Raw genomic sequence first — 16,630 nt, 5'->3', positions numbered from 1 at the left:
TTCTCATCTAGAGGCTAATACGCTTTGTTTCTTGTGCTTTTAAGTAAGGATAGATGGATTATAGGTCCTGTGCTGTCCTCCTGCTAGCGGCTGGGCTGTACAAAGCACTCAGGCCTGGTGTAGGGTGCGCAGCCAGGGGTACGGTGCTGTGCACACATAATGTTCCTCAGAGCCTTTCACCTTTCCATTAGAGCAAGCTATGAAATATACTGGTGCCCTGATCCCACCAGCCCTTGGGAGACTGAGAAACCATATGGCCTCAGCACCTTTTCAGCTCAACTCGGCCCTGATCCTGCATGGGGCAGAGCGTGGTACAGAACACCAGCTTTTCTGGGAGCTGGGAAGGCTCGGAGCTGGTTTGGCTGCAGAGTTCACTGTACTGATTTTTCATCATTGGGCTGCAGTGAGCCGTGGAGAGCAGCCCTCCAGAGCAGCCATACTATAATTTGAGGCATAGTTCAGTTAGTGCTAGAAGCCTTTATTCCTAAAGGAGCTTGTCCTCATATGATCATTGTACATGGTTTTCTTGTTTCATGATCCCTTTGACTCAAACTTGTGAAAATTCCCCCGCTATAACTGGTCAGCCACCTCCTCACACTGTTTCCCAGCCAGTTACAGATCTCTTCCCCTCTTCTGAGCCACCTTCTCTCTAATACCCTGTGCCAGGCAAAGCTTGTCACCCTAATCCACCACGTATTGTCTCTTTCGCATGAGTTTGGAGCTTACATGTTCTGAGCAATGGCTTCCACATTTGTGTTGGCCATCTCTGGTTGGAAATCTGCTGATTCATAGGATGACAAGTTGAAATGGCTGAACACGTTCTGTTATCCAGCTTCTGGCAAAGGGGCAGCACCTGCCTCTCTTGGGACCACAGACCTGTTACTGGAGAAAACACTCAGATTGCTAATACCTGCCAGTATCTTTCCTAGAAGAGGTAGGCAACATCTTCAGGTTTCAAAGCTGTGAGAAACTGGTTGTCTTTCATGAGTGCTTCGAAGAAGAGAGAGAACACTTCTGAAAAACAGCATTAAAAATTAACGTGCTTTCCCATCCTCCTTCCCAGGTGTCTCACACTCCCTTTCATGTTGCTGGGATTTCTTTTGAAGCAATTGTCATGTAAAGTGGTTTGGGAACATTGGCAATAAATTTTTTAGAGACCAGATTTCAAAAGGTTTGGTTTGTCATTCAGTAAGTTCTTATTTTGATAGCACTTTGTATTTAGAAAAAAAAAAAATAAAAAAATCCCTGTCTCCCCCATTGCCTTGTCCATTATTTGTGCAGCTAATGGAGAAATTGAGCCCAAGCTGTGGGGCTGCTTCGTAATTATATGTTCTGCAGATTACTTACTAATTGCATCTGGCATTACTTGCTAACTAAAAGATCATGCTGTACCATGTCATTTGCAGTGGTTTTCCTCTTCTGCTGGCACTTTAAAGGAAGTGCCCATTGAGCTGATGAATAATCTCTCAGGACTGTTTTCCAAAGCTGAGGGAAAAGGGTCTGTCATGATTGTACTGCAGGATTTTTATTGCAAGATTTTGTTTTTAATCTGTATTCACAGAAACACTTCCCTTGCTCATTCCATCCCTCCTGACCTGGAATCTGGCAGTAGTGCAACTTTCCATGACCAGTTCAATATGGATTGCTAGTCAGTGAATCTGGCCAGCACTTTGAATTTCTCTTCTGTGGAAAATCTCCATGTCATGACATTCAGTTTCACTAGAAGGTGGAAATAAACCACTTCCTTCAGATTTCATCTGCATGAGAAATTCCATGAAATTCTCATTTGACCCTTCCCCTTGGGAAAGAGAATACAGACCAAGATTTTCTTGAACAAATTTCTCATCATGCAAGCTGCTGTTGGTATATTCTTGGTAGTTTCACTGCTACTGTTTAAGGCCTTATATCTGAGATTGTCTATGGGAATTACACTAATTTGCACCAGATGAAAATCTAGATCCAAATGGATGGTGTATTTTATTTGGAAGAAAATGCATCTCTTGAAAAAAATTGCCATTTTTCTTGCTCTCTTTCTATCCACAGACAGAAGTACAGCAGCCCTGAATCATCACCCAGTTGCCCTCAGGCTACTGTTCCTAGTTAACAGGTCAGCCAAAAGCAACTGAATTAAAAGCTCCAAAGTGGCTTTTAAAGGCCATATTTATTGTTTAGGAAAAAAATTAGACAGTGTCTTTTGTTGGCAATTGCCTGCCTTTCCAGTGTCATCTTTCATCTTTTATGTTTCCTTTGTTTCCAGTCTCTTGCTCCCTGCATCATCTTGCCAGTCATGAGACAGTATAACTCTCCCTCTTCCACTCTTCCTAATTGCTGAACTGTGTCTCTTTCAATTAGGTTCTGTGTCCTTGTCTCAGTCCCATTCCATCCAATTTCCATTTAACTAGTGACCTCCTTTAACGCTTATTCCATATAAACCCTAATAAAAAACAATCAGGAGGTTACACAGCTTATTTGGGTTTTCTCTAAAGTCATGATTTAGATTTAATTCATGGGGAAATAGCTCTTCTCTCACTCCCCATTCATAAAACCTAACCCTGTTGGCACAATTTGCAACTGTTCCATTGCTGCTTTCGTGGTTTTGGCCCTAATAGCTCACCTGCATGTAGGAGCTAGTCTTGCTTTACTGCTGCTTTCTTACACACAGATGGCTTCAGGTCCAGATTTCATAACAGACCCTCCTTTTTTGTGTGAAATTGTCAGCATTTTCTTTTATTGTGTAAAAAGGTATAAATGTCAACAAGTGACAAATGTACATTTAAGTACCAAGTCCTTCTGTAAGTGTGTGCACTGAGCCAAGATTTCTATAGCATAGGCTCACTGTTTTCCCAGGTAATGTAGGACCAGGGTAGCCTAGCTAGTGGGGAGAAAAATCCAAACCAAATCAAGCCAATTATGGATGTAAGAGAACCTTGTATGGGGACACAGTTGATTCTCAGCTAGACCTAATATGTTTGCCTGGATCTTGGCTCTTTCTGTTAGTTCATCCCCCCACCTCTGGTCTGTGTCACCCAGCACTCTGGATCAGAGGAAATGGCAGTGACTGGTTTGTGTTACCTCTGTGCATTCATGCCATGTTGATGTTGAACTAATCAGTTCTCCTGGAGCATGGAGCACTGGGATATAAAGTACAATAACCAGCAGCAAACCCCAATTCAGATCTGTCTAGGCTTCTTAGCTCCATCTCACTGCTGATTGTGTAAGTGCCAGAATCGGTCTTGCAGAAGAGCTTTATTCTCCAGGCTTGCCCAGAGGCACAGGAACGGAAATGCAGAGCTTAGACATATGTGGGCTTTACCTGGCAGCCACTCAGGTCCACATCTACACATCGTACCCAAAAGTTAAATGGCTTTAGTGTTCATGAGAGCAGACCAGCCAAATTTGAATAGCTCTGGTCCTTGACTTTTGCACTGATGGGTCCAAGCTGATGCATGGACCTACTGTGGGTGACTCCGGGTCTGCCCAAGTGATACATATCCTAGCTGCTTGTAGAGGGGAACTCTCCAGTCTGTGCTGTGCCACTACATTGAGGGTGACATTGACCAAGCCTCCCTTCATCCCCTGCTCATGAAACCACATTGGTGATACTTGCTGGGAAGGGAGGTTGGCCTTGAATACCTGGTTAGCTCTTAAAATTGCAGCAGTAGCAACATGTGCTTCTGTTTGCTGAACATCAGAGAGAGAGCACCTTCAGTTGTGGTGGATTAACCACTCAGTGCTCCTGCAGCTGTGACTGCCCAGATCTGGGGCTCCCCCTTGGTTTTGCTCAGATAACTTCATCCCCTCCAGGTGACTAGAAAGAAAGAAAGAAACAAACAAACAAACAACACCCCCCCACACACACCCCCCCAACATACTTGTTTCTCTGCCCAGAGGTGGTTCTTCCAGATTCTACTTCATAGCACTTCTTGGGTCTGCCCATTAAATAGCTGCTTCTAGCACTACCTGTTAAGAGGCACAGATGTAAATAAAGAGGAATATTAACTGGAATCAGAGAGCTTTATTTTCTCCCTCTCTACATTCCCACAACAAAAGCGCAGATTCAGGTCAGCTGAAACATTTACTGATTTGAATGATTTTCCTATTGGGGTTTTTTTTTGCTTGCTAAGACACTTTCTCTGCAAGCATTTTTCTTCTACAATAAAAGGCAGGGGGGAAAAACAAGGTTAGTTTTGGGCTTACTTAAATGAAACAGTCTATTTGTGATGATACTGCAATTAGTTTTTCCTTCAGTATTATCAATTAATGTTTATATTTGGTCTCTTTCTATGTAGTTTTCTGTTGATCCATCCATATATTTGCTTATGTAGTTTGTCTCAAAAGGTGCTGCTCACTAAGTATATTTATATTTTTTGCTTTTATTTTAGATATTCAAAATGCTTAAAACTTGAACAGTCCATTCTGTAGGGCCTAATCTTGTTAAAATCTGACTTGAGAGGCCCCCAGTGTACTTTGTGAGAAGCAAAATGAGGTACCTTTTCATCTCTTTCACCTTGTTGATGTCCAGTAAAGGAAAAAAGGCTTCAGAAAGAAGGGTACATTTGATGTTTTGTGTAGTGAAGATGACTTTATCAGCTGCTTCCTTCCTTTGTACCTTCAGTCATCTGTCTCACGGATGGGCACAGCTGAGGACAGGAGGCATTACCAGAGACTTTGACCGTTATCTTCCATTACAAGCAGAGGAGCTAGGCTGACTAGTGAAGATAAAAGACCTCCATCTATATCCAGACCAGACCAGCCAAGTACAGACAGCTTCATTGCATGCTTGGTCCATATAATGGCCTGCCAGTTAACTTCAGAAGTAATAGAAGGGAACTTCATTTAGGCACGAGAAGACATTTCTATTTCCACGCTTGCGCAGCTCATCTGAAACTGCCACCAGGGATAGATCCAGATGGATACAGCTGATGCCTTTCCTGTGAGCAATACAGGAGCTATTACTTGAGAAGATCTATTTCTCATACCCTAGGCAGGGACAGAGTTTGAATCTATGGACCAGAGATGGATGAGTTGTTATCTTTTGACCCTCAATTCATTCTGTTGACCTGTCAGTAATGAGCGGCATTGAATTACATAAAAAGCACAACTATCAACAATGCAAGGAATAATGACAAGGCAAAAGCAATGTAATTTGACAAGAGAACACTGTATAAATGTAAAAAGCCTTTTAAATAGTTTCTGTACAAGGTTATCCAGTCAGTATATACTGCATTTGTAAGTTATGGTGTATTTAAAAAATTAATGAAAGATATAATTATAGCATCATTACCAATGACCTTTTCCAAAATGACTCCATCATGAATCTGTAAGCATTTCAGAATTGTTTTCCAAGTTCCTAGTAATTTTTTTGCAAATTAATGACATCCAGCCCTGGCAATAAAAGCCTTGCCTTGCTTCTCCAAAGAAGGGATTAGGAAGCATTTTTTTGTTTCCTAGCAATGGTTTCACTGTGAGTTACGTGTAGAGCCAGTTGAGAAGATGCTGTCCTATTAGCTAGAATTTTATGTGGAGTTTTAACTGCTTTCTCTGAGGGACAGAACAAAATCTATCCTGTCTAAAGCCTGTAAATTACCATTCCATGGCTTAGGTTGGAGAACCTTTGTTAAATTGAGCTTAGTCAGAAAACTGACTCTGTCTAAATGCCATCTGGGCTCTTGTATTTATTGCTTCTCAAGGACTTCCAGATCAGACTGCTTAGATGGAAAAAATCAAAACATACTTTTTGTGTTGGCTTCCCAGAGTTGGACCTTGAAAACCCAGCTCTCTTCTTTTGTCTTCTACCCTTGCAACAAGCAATTAAGACCTTTTGGTTAGACCATGGTAGATAAAGTTATTGAGGAAAAATTCATAGTACGTCATGTCCCCTTTTCCCCTGTATCATCTTGAGAGTTTAGCTACTTTAAAAAAAATCCACCTCCCTAATTTAGTGAGCAAAGTAAATGAGAAACAAAGGCACGTGGGAATTGGATAAGATAAATGAGATGGTATCTTCAAAGCAATGTGAGGACTCACCACTTGAGTAGGGAAAAATAAACTCCAACCAATCCCTTTTTCCATCTCTTTCCTTGGGACTTGTTTTGTTTCTAAAAGAGATGGACTCGGGAAAAAAAAGATAGAAAAAACACACCTCAGACTGCTGAGGTAATGAGCACAGAAGATTTTTTCATCTTCAGCCAACAATAAGTTGCTGTCTTCTGTACACTATCTTCTGTGTTGCCTTTTACAGCTCTTCTAGATCAGACACAGAAATCCAGATATATGTACTGGAGCACTTAATGCTAAGCACTTACTGATAGCTGAACATTAGCAGTTTTAAGATGTTGTAGCTCTTTGCTGTGCCCAACCCTCTCTGTTGTGCCCGGCTGCCCCAAACAGATAGGGTGGGGAGTGGTCATGTGCACAGACCTTAGTCATGACATCCAGTGATGTAGTTCACAAAACTGATGAAAGCAGTGTTGAGTTGTAATGCTAGACTTTGCCTAGTTGCGGTTTGTTCCCTGTGATGTTTTGTTCAGCCCATTTTTAATTCCACAAAAGATGAGGGTTTTTATCACTTCCCAGGGAAAGCTGTTTGAGAGTCTAGTGGAGCCCCACAGATAACATAGCACTCTTTTCCATTTTTTACATTTGCTTACTCTCACAGAAGTTTCAAATGCACAACAGAGTCATCTTGAAATGTAATGTAACCTTCATCATGTTGGTTGGTCAATCAGAAAGTATTGTAGACATCCAAGTTGCATTTGTTATTGGTGAGTAGCGCTCACAGGGTACGGTTGCTTCTAACTGCTCTGCATATGAGCAGCTCTTATCTGTGAAGGCTGCACTGCAATGGTTGATCAGGCTTAAGCTTTTTATTAGCAAGGGGGGGAAAAGTTACTACTTTAGGAATCAGGTGACCCAGAACCATCTCTGCAGCACAGAGGAAAACATCCCTCTCTGTTCACACTCCTCTAATTACATTTAGTGTAGTATTGTTTCCAGCTAAATTATAGCAATAACATACAAAGATCTTCTTTGAAATCATTTAATTAAAGAGCAGCTAATGCTCCGTGCTTTTGGAATGCTAATATATTGCCTTCCACATAGGGAACCTTGTTTTTTCCATTAATTATCATTATCATGGAGAATTTCAATGGCAGAGGGATTTTTTAAGCTTGTCTTAATAGATTTAAAATAGAAGTGATTCTGGTGATTTTTGTAGCTTGTAAAGCACAAAGAAGCCTTTTGCTTTCTTGCTGGACAGTTAGCTAAGTGTCAGTCTGAGGAACAACATTTTCCTTGAGATGTATTGGCTGCTGAAGCATTGGGCTTCTCCAGCCCTATTATCTTCTGGGTTCAGGCAAGTGTTTGTGTTTGATTATGTTCTCCCCTCCTTTTGCTATGTTTTCTGTGTAATAAACACCCAGGTCAAATCCTGAACTGGTATAAATCTCCTGGACTAAATGATTTCTGCTTGCTGAGTTGCCACTTTGTGGGAATGACATTTCAGTCATGCATCACATCCAGGACAAACAAGATTCATGGGAGAGCTGCCCAGCTGTGCAATAATACCATGACAAGACGTGCACTCTGTAAGAATATGTGCTGAAAGCAGTTGTGGCATAAGAGCTGGTGGGATTTACCCAGTGTCATGGGGAAGTGGGGACTGGAGCTAGAACTCCTACTTGACTACAGTTTTGGATGCTTTCTGCATTCCCCCTCTGTGCTATTTCCCATTCCTCCTTTCTCCCAACAAGTGCCCTGGCACTCCATATTGCTGTGGGTTTGTTTTGGTCCAGGACGTGCCTTCCGTGTTGAGGAACAGGAATTAGGGTTTCTTCTGTACCTTTGCTTGAATGCGGTTGTGTTTTCTATTGCTGGTACTCTACGATTAGGACTATACTCAGAAATGTTCTGAAGAGCCAGCAACAGTCTACCTAATAAATCCATTCCTAGACACAAGTTCTTCGCCACCTCCTTGTTTCTAACCTGTGTACACATTTGTCACAGGTGGTTCTTGCATTGTATCCTCTCCCCTTCTTCTCAGTTTCGTGGACCTTGCCTTTGTGAGGCAGAACTTGGACAGAGAAAAGTGTCCACAGCAAACACACAACTCCAGAATCTCTGATCTCCACCACCCCCCTTTCTCTCCCTGATACCCATGAGCTGAGACAGGTTTAAATGGGAGAACATCGCTGATATCTGGATGGTCTCTGCTTTACAAGAAACAGCACAATGCAGAGGAATTTTGGTGCAAGCTACAGTCTACAGGAGTAATCTGGGCAGTGAGGAGGGAGTAAAGCCAGAAACCCTGAGTGATTACAGGGTAAATTAAGATGAACTAGAATACAGAATGGCAGCACACTGGGGACACAGCAGGATCTGGACTGCAGTCAGTGCTTGGAAACTCAGAAGAAGTTTTCTCTTATTTTTCTTTTTTGCTTTCATAGGGAAATTTGTAAATCATCTCTCTCTTTTTTTTAGTCTGGAATAATTAAAGAAAAACACGAAAACTTTAATCTTGTAAGTGCCTTGGGTAAAAATGCAGGTTAGTGAAAGATTTGATATAAGGAAAAAAATATTCTTTCTCTGGCCTCTAAATCTCACAATAACCATGATACAATGACAATTGCTGCTTTATGAATGTCAGAAAAGATATGCGTTTCAGTACATGCAGAATTTTGAAAATCTGGAACTTGTATTTTAGATGAGTTTTTAGATTCTTTCATATATTTGAGATAGCCAAGAAGTTGGTATGTTATAGGTACAAATCAACTTGATCATTGTCGTTTTTTTGTTGTTTATGTGTACCGAGACGTTCCCCCTGTCAATTACAGAAGCTGTAATTTTCATCAAATCATAGAATCGCTTAGGTTGGAAAAGACCTTTAAGATCATCAAGTCCAACCATTAACTTAGCACTGCCAAGTCCACCATTAAACCATGTCCCTAAGCACCACATCTACATGTCTTCTAAATACCTGCAGGGACGGTGACTCAACCACTTCCCTGGGCAGACTGTTCCAATGATTGACAACCCTTTCTGTGAAGAATTTTTTCCTAATATCCAATCTAAACCTCCCCTGGCACAACTTGAGGCTGTTTCCTTTTGTCCTATCGCTTGTTACCTGGGAGAAGAGACCGACACCCACCTGGCTACAACCTCCTTTCAGGTAGTTGTAGAGAGCTATAAGGTCTCCCCTCAGCCTCCTTTTCTCCACGCTAAGCAACTCCAGTTCCCTCTGCTGCTCCTCATAAATCTTGTGCTCTAGACCCTTCACCAGCTTTGTTGCCCTTCTTTGGACATGCTCCAGCACCTCAGTGTCTTTCTGGCAGTGAGGGGCCCGAAACTGAACACAGTACTCGAGGTGCAGCCTCACCAGTGCTGAGTACAGGGGGACCATCACTTCCCTAGTCCTGCTGGCCACACCATTTCTGATTCAAGCCAGGATGCTGTTGGCCTTCTTGGCCACCTGGGCACATTGCTGGCTCATATTCAGCCAGCTGTTGACAAATACCTGCTTTTCCACTGGACAGCTTTCCAGGCACTCTTCCCCAAGCCTGTAGTGTTGCATGGGGTTGTTGTGACCCAAGTGCAGGACCCAGCACTGAGCCTTGTTGAACCTCATACAATTGGCCTCTGTCCATGGATCCAGCCTGTCCAGATCCCTCTGTAGACCCTTCCTACCCTCCAGCAGATCAACACTCCTGTCCAATTTGGTGTTTTCTGCCAACTGACTGAGGGTACACTTGATCCCCTCATCCAGATCATTGATAAAGAGATTAAAGAGAACTGGTCCCAGTACTGAGCCCTGGGGACCACCACTTGCGACTGGCAACCAGCTGAAGATTTAAACTGATTCACCACAACTCTTTGGGCCCGGCCATCCAGCTAGTTTTTTACCCAGCGAAGCATACACCCGTCCAAGCTGTGAGCAGCCAGTTTCTCCAGGAAATGCTGTGGAAAATGGTGTCAAAGGCTTTACTAAAGTCTAGGTAGACAACATCCACAGCCTTTTCCTCATCCACTAAGTGGGTCACGTTGTCATAGGAGGAGATCAGGTTAGTCAAGCAGCACCTGCCTTTCATAAACCCATGCTGACTGGGCCTGATCACCTGGTTGTCCTGTATGTGCTGCATGATGGCACTCAAGATGATCTGCTCCATAACCTTCCCTGGCACCGAGGTCAAACTGACAGGACTGTAGTTCCCTGGATCCTCCTTCTGGCCCTTTTTATAGATAGGTGTCACATTGGTTAACCTCCAGTCAACTGGGACTTCCCTGGCTAGCCAGGACTGCTGATAAATGGTGGGAAGTGGCTTGGTCAGCACTTCCACCAGCTCCCTCAGTGCCCTTGGGTAGATCTCATCTGGCTCCATAGACTTGTGTGTGTCTAAGTGGTGTAGCAGGTAGCTGAACTTTCCCCCTTGGGTTACGGGGGCTTCATTCTACTCGCTGTCTTCCAGCTCAGGGGGCTGGGGACCCAGAGAACAACAGGTCTCACTGCTAAAGACTGAGACAAAGAAGGCATTAAGTGCCTCAGTCTTTTCCTCATCGCGCGCGCGTGTGTGTGTGTTCATTCATTCGTTCGTTGTCTCTGTCTCCCCTCCCTCCCCCCCCCCGTTCAGTAAAGGATAGAGATTATATTTAGCCCTCCTTTTGTGGTGAATGTGTTTGTTAATGGCTATTTGTTAATGGTTTTTAAAGTCTGTTCACCTGTGTCCCTGCCCTATTCTCCTTCTATTATACACTTCTTTGGAAATCCAGCTGCAGCTGATTGAAAAGCTGCTCCTTACTGAGAAAATCACAGCTGGCCAAGGATATAAGAAAACTTGATCAAAACCTAAACACCCTGCAGAACTCATGCAATGTTTCTGGATGGATGGAGTCTTTTGTCTGGGTACTTGGGGTTATTTATTAATTAAACTATGTTTTTGCTATGATTTTGCTTTCTTTGGTGAAGGTGTAAGCTTCCAACACGTAAAGTCCCTTAGTATTTGTGGTGATGGTACTTTGGTAGTGTATACCATCAGCGCTCATAGTTGCTTTGGTCCTTCCCTTCCAGACACTTAAGCACGCAGATAGCTTTCCTTGCGCAGATGAAGGAGCGCCATATAGTTAGGATGGCATTTAGAAAGACCTGTGTTCAACAGCCAGGTCTGCTGATGATGTTCTGGTGCAAGCTTGGGCAGAAGCCTCTGGTGCAATTCAATTTTATATGATCTCTTTCATCACCACATTAGTAACAGATCTATGCCTCAGTTTTAAATTACAGTCTGAGCCCTTCTCGCACTATTTTTTGAGTGCTGACCCTTCAGCTCTAACTGCTTCTGTATACTGCCTTACTTAGTACAAGCTTTGTGTTGCCCTGGAATTGCGTGGGAAAATGTGTCATTTTCATCCTGAAAATCAACGTATGACTTAGCTAGGCGAGCCTTGGAGTATGATCAGTGAATGCCGATGATGAGTGACCTACTCAAAAGAATTAAGAAAAAAACTACTGGTAACGTTACAGTGGCAGCCACTTATAATTTCATTCCTATTAGCTGCAGTCAGCATTCACCAGGTGGAAGGGAGGCTGCTGTCTTTGCAGGTCATTTGCCTACAGTCCGTATCCCAAATATGTTATTTCAGGTGTTTCTTTTACAATTCATTAAATAGTAAGTTTGTACAATGTGAAAGTTCAGCAGTAAAGAAACAGTCAGCTAAGAAAGGCTTGATTTTGAGACAACCAAACCCATATATTCATCAGAATAGCTCCCTTTATATTAGACACATTACTTTTTTAGTCTCGTTGTTTATTGTTCTGAGTGATACCTAGCTGTCTGTATTACATTCGGGGCCCATTGTGCTAAGTACTAGAGTCATGGAAGACCTTCCAGCACAGGCTGTACAAGGGGTCAGGCAAAGGCTGAACAATCCTAGGATGTTATAGGAACATGACTGAATAGCATTTTCTGGCATTGAGCTCCAAGACTGTGTATTGGTTTCTGCAGCTGAGATTCATGAGAAATTATTTGCTTAATGGAAGAATATTTCTGGCTGACTCTTGTTCTTTCTTTTTTCCTCTCCCATGCTCAGAGTTTTTGGGCACTTCAGTCTCCGTTCTGAATGGCAGCTGGTCAAGGTGGACTACAAGTCTGTGTTCAGCCGGAGATGTAACAAAGATGACTACCAAACCTGGCATCTGCACAATCAGGTATTCCCACTGTGCAGGGAGAGAATGAGGGGGTCTCCTTTTCCCATACTCTGTGTTGCTAGGTAGGAATGTATGTGGTTTTTTTCAGCAGAGCATATGGATTTTTTTGCATCCATCAAGTCACAGTTCTAACCTGTTGATGCTTTACTTCTCCTGAAGCATATGCATGAATAAACACGGGGCCAGTTTTCTCTGGGCAAGTTAGGAAGATTGTTAACTTTGCTTTGTATGAAAATATTCCATTGCACCAGCTGGATCTTTTTGCCCTCAGTGCTCAGGGCAACACAAAACCTAACCTTGTGATTGAATTGTAGGAGACATTGAACTCTTTGTAGCTCTGTCAGTGACTCATGAAAATAATTTTCTTTTGCTTTGCCTCTATTTTCCCTGTTCAAAAATGAAAATAAAAACATTTATTCATGCTGCAGGTCCTGCAGGTGTCTATAAAACTCTGGGGAGCCCTTGAATAAAAGACACCAGAGAAGACCAAATTATTTCATTTTATTCAAGGATACATGCTTTGCTTCTCATACACTCTGCCTTATTTTCATGCTGGGTATATTTAGGTCCTGAAGCCACTATAGCAGAGAGAGCTCAACACCCTCTGAAGATTACTTATGGGTTACTGGCTACCAGTATGATGTCTCACTCCCTGCAGGGCAACATAACTAGAGCCAGAACTATTGGCAGTGTGTTATTCCTGAATGAAATCCATGAATTAGAAATGAGCATTAATTTGGCAAGGATGTAATGGATAACTGAAGTCATAGAATTGAATAAATTAAAATAATTCAAATGAAAGAAAAGGGAAGATGTGTGAAACCAGGTAGCCATCTTGGGAATCACTGTTAATGGGAAAGAAAAGTATTTCAATTAGGCATTGTCTTTTTTTCTTACTTCTATGCAGACAAATTATTTCTGCATCAGAGAAAATTCTGTTTATAGCAACTTACCTAAATGTCAAATGTTTCTTTTAAATTAGCTACTCCCAGTAGTGTTCATGGAAACGTCTGTGTTCAAAAAACCCAGTATAACACACTATCAGAATTATCTGAGGTCTATAGCAAAGCCAAGTCTATCAAGGAAAGAGGAGGAGCGCCAGGAGTCCTGGGTTCCTCTTCTAGATTTTGTCCCTGTCCTGGGTTTCAGGCTTGGGCGCTTCTTCCTGTAGTAGATTTCATCTGACATATGGAAGAAACCCTGGAGTACATCCACATTGTCTTTTCAGGATCATAGGACTAGACACAGCGGTGAATGCCTTTTGAAAAATGGCATAACTGGGTGCCTGTGATGGCTCGGGCACCCAGGCACTTTGGGCACATTGTCATTAGCCCCCCAACTGAATGCTGATGAGACCCAACTCATGGGACCTCCCAAGGTGACTTTGGAGTCTGTAAAACCATCAAAGGGAGCTAGACTCTTAGCTCCCATCTCTCCCAGTGGTAACTGCATGCTTTCATTGCCTTTTGTGTCTTTTGGCAAAACGTTCCATCTAGGGCCCAGCTGCCACTACAACTAACTGTCTGTTTTTCTTTCTCCTTTTGCTCCTTGGCTGCTGAAGGGGGAGCCTTGTGTCATGGGAGAGAGGAAGATCTATAAAAAACGCAAGCCTGGAGCCCAGTGTTCCCTAGGTCGGGACTATTCCCAAACTGTGGTGTCTGAACCATGTGTCTGTGGTCAAGGGGACTTTGAGTGGTGAGTATGTGACTTGAGACTTTTGCAGAAACTGCTCTTGTAGCATTGGCAGTGGCCAAGCTACTGCCCAGACAGAAAACCTTGCAGAGAAACTGATTCTCCTGCAGCTTTGTGGCTATGATCGCATCATATAGCATAGATGCGATCCCCCACATCTGTGGTGTGAGGGAGGTGTCCCCTTCATCTGTGGGAGAGATTGGCTAATCTTCATAAGAAATCCAAGTCTGGAAATCAAAAGCAGAACACTCCAAGTACTGATTGACATTTTTTGTCCATCATTCTAGAAAAGTGTCAGCCAGGACTCTTCTCTGGTTCAAAGCATCTCCCTCACATGGGAAAGAGGGAATTTTCTGTCCTCACTTCCAAGGTGATTGAATACCTAGGGAGCAAGCTAGCAAAACAGGCATATTTTTATCGTTATTCCTTTGAATTCCTGGGAACCATTTGTTACTTTTCAACAATGTTTTACTGAAAAATTTCTGAAAGGGCTTCAGTGACGTGGCCATACAGCCCACCCTTGTCAGATGTAGCTACTTGTTTTGTGCAAATATTGGTGTTTCTAACTTAATGGGGCCATAATTTCCAAACTGCTTTAAGGCTACTTTGAAAGCAGCTTAGAAATAAAACAGGGAAAAAATGAACCACTGCTTAATAATGCTTGACAGTCAAGGATAGGAGATGGGAGAATGTGTAACAGTCAGGGTCTCTGCACAAGGAATTCCTCTGGGGAACCTGCCGTAGGCAATATTTTAAGGATTTAAAACTGTCAATAGATGTGATATTTGAGCTTAAATGATCAGAATGTCATTTAAATGGAGTTCAAAATACCCTGAAAGCAGATCAGCTGAGAAAACATTTTCATTTTTGTAGTAGGTTATCAAGATCAGTGTCTGATTCAGTATCGATGTGATTCCTGAAAACTTCACTTACCATCGAATCCTTCCTGAAGGGGTGTGAGGCGTGAGATCTGCACACTTATTTGGACTTAGGCCAGCTGAGACTCACAGTTCTTTTTAGAACATGGACACACTGAAATGTGGCAAAAATGAATGAAAAATACAGACCAAAGTGTTTTCTTGAATATCGGAGTAGTTTGGCTCTAAAAGAGGTTTAGGGATGTAGAGCAGAGATTTCATCTTATCTGGATGGATGTTTAATTTGTTCCTAATGCCAAAAGTACATCTGAGACTCCTTAGTTTGACTCAGGAGATCTTTCCCCTTTGTTCTTGTCATGAGAACTTGCAGGATGAACAAACTATCTCGCCCTGCAGTATCTGCCCTTGGCATTGGCATATGTCTCCGAGCTGAACCAAGCACCAATCTCCAGAGATGCTTATGAATTTGCTCTTTTTTCTTCTTCTTCTTTTTTTTTTTTTTTTTCCTCTGGCTTTGTGCCTCACCAGCTTTCTGTTTTCACAGTGAAACTTGTCTATTCTAAGCTTTAAGTGGAAAACTGTAGTAGCTAAATTGGCCTTAAGTGCTGTTCTGCCTTGAAAAGGGTCTGCATCAGAATGCACCTTTTCAATCAATTGACATGTTCCTTGCATGTGTTCAGTATCACTTTTGTTCAACTTTCTCACTAACATGAGAGAATATTGCTGTTAACCTTGTCAGTCCTGCAGAGGAAATGCAATTAGAGAACAGCAAACTGGCTTTTGTTTTAGACTCTGTGCTCCCAACAGAATTGTTAACTGGCTTCCAGTTGCAAAATTATTATAGCTGGTGATGGAGAATCAGAAGAACCAGCTTAAGGGTGAGTTTTGATGCTCGTCTGCAGGGCTCACTGGAAGAAGGTATGGGGCAATCAGTTTGAAGAAAACAGTAGTAGTGCTGGAAATGGAACGCCAAGCTTGATTATCTTAAAAGTGATTTTCAGAGAGGAAGGGTGGACTAATCTGCTGTGACTTGTGACTTCTAAAGGATGAGATGGTTATTGGCAAGATATAGGTTATATTAGCATATGATTCATTTGCTTTCTTTTGGATGTCAGTATGGGAAGGGGAGGTGATGAGAAGTGCCTTTTCTCTCTGCTGACTGGAAGAAGGCTCTAGGCAGGGAGCTCATGGAGATACATCCTCACTGTAGGTATCTACAGTTGGAAGGACATCTCCTACTCTTTGCCTTGGTGTTTTTGGAAAGGAAAGATGTCCACTCAGCCTTTCTGGCTTGGTTCACAATTGCCAGTTCTTGGAAGCACTGACTGGCCCATCTCGTGTGTGTGAACTAAGCAGATCCTGTGGAGAGTCAGGGAAAGGAGGAGGGTTAGCAGTTGAGATTGTGTGAGTGCACTGACCAGCAGATCCCAACAGACAGGCCCCCTGCTTCCCTAGTAAGTAGGTTTGGAGGCTGGTTCTGGTGACAGAGCATCCTGTGCTACTAGGTGTGATGATGCCTGCCTTCAAGAGCTGTACAGACGGGACAAGTGACAGCAGGAGCCCTACAGCACAAGCTGTGAGGGCCGTGCTCCCTTCCATTTGGTCACAGCGCCCTTACCCCTCTCTGCCTCGTGTTCCAGTGCTCTCAGTTTCCTGCTGTTAGATATAAGGCTGATCTGAATTTCAGGGGCATAAACCATGGTCCAGGGCCCCACTGCAACAAATCCTTATGAGTCAGGATCAGGGGTGACTCCTGCCAACCCTCGCAGTCATTTCCAAAAGCAAACCCTGGCCTTTTTCTGACAGAGACAATAGCAGAAGGAACTCAGAAGTGTTATTAAAATGCTTGCTGATATTTCTTTTCCCT

At 42.8% G+C, this 16,630-nt stretch overlaps 1 protein-coding gene across 1 annotated transcript in view; it reads left to right on the top strand.

Annotated features, from left to right (window-relative positions):
• Positions 1 to 16,630, top strand: part of SORCS3 (sortilin related VPS10 domain containing receptor 3) — a 309,773-nt gene that overhangs the window by 261,229 nt on the left and 31,914 nt on the right. Inside the window, exons 15-16 of the mRNA XM_075757979.1 lie at positions 12,076 to 12,193; positions 13,755 to 13,888. Of these exons, the coding sequence (XP_075614094.1) occupies positions 12,076 to 12,193; positions 13,755 to 13,888 (252 nt within the window). The remainder of the gene's footprint in view (positions 1 to 12,075; positions 12,194 to 13,754; positions 13,889 to 16,630) is intronic.

Source organism: Balearica regulorum, chromosome 7 (assembly GCF_011004875.1).
Source record: "Balearica regulorum gibbericeps isolate bBalReg1 chromosome 7, bBalReg1.pri, whole genome shotgun sequence".
Lineage (NCBI taxonomy): Eukaryota > Metazoa > Chordata > Aves > Gruiformes > Gruidae > Balearica > Balearica regulorum.
This window is presented reverse-complemented; position numbering and strand designations above follow the sequence as displayed.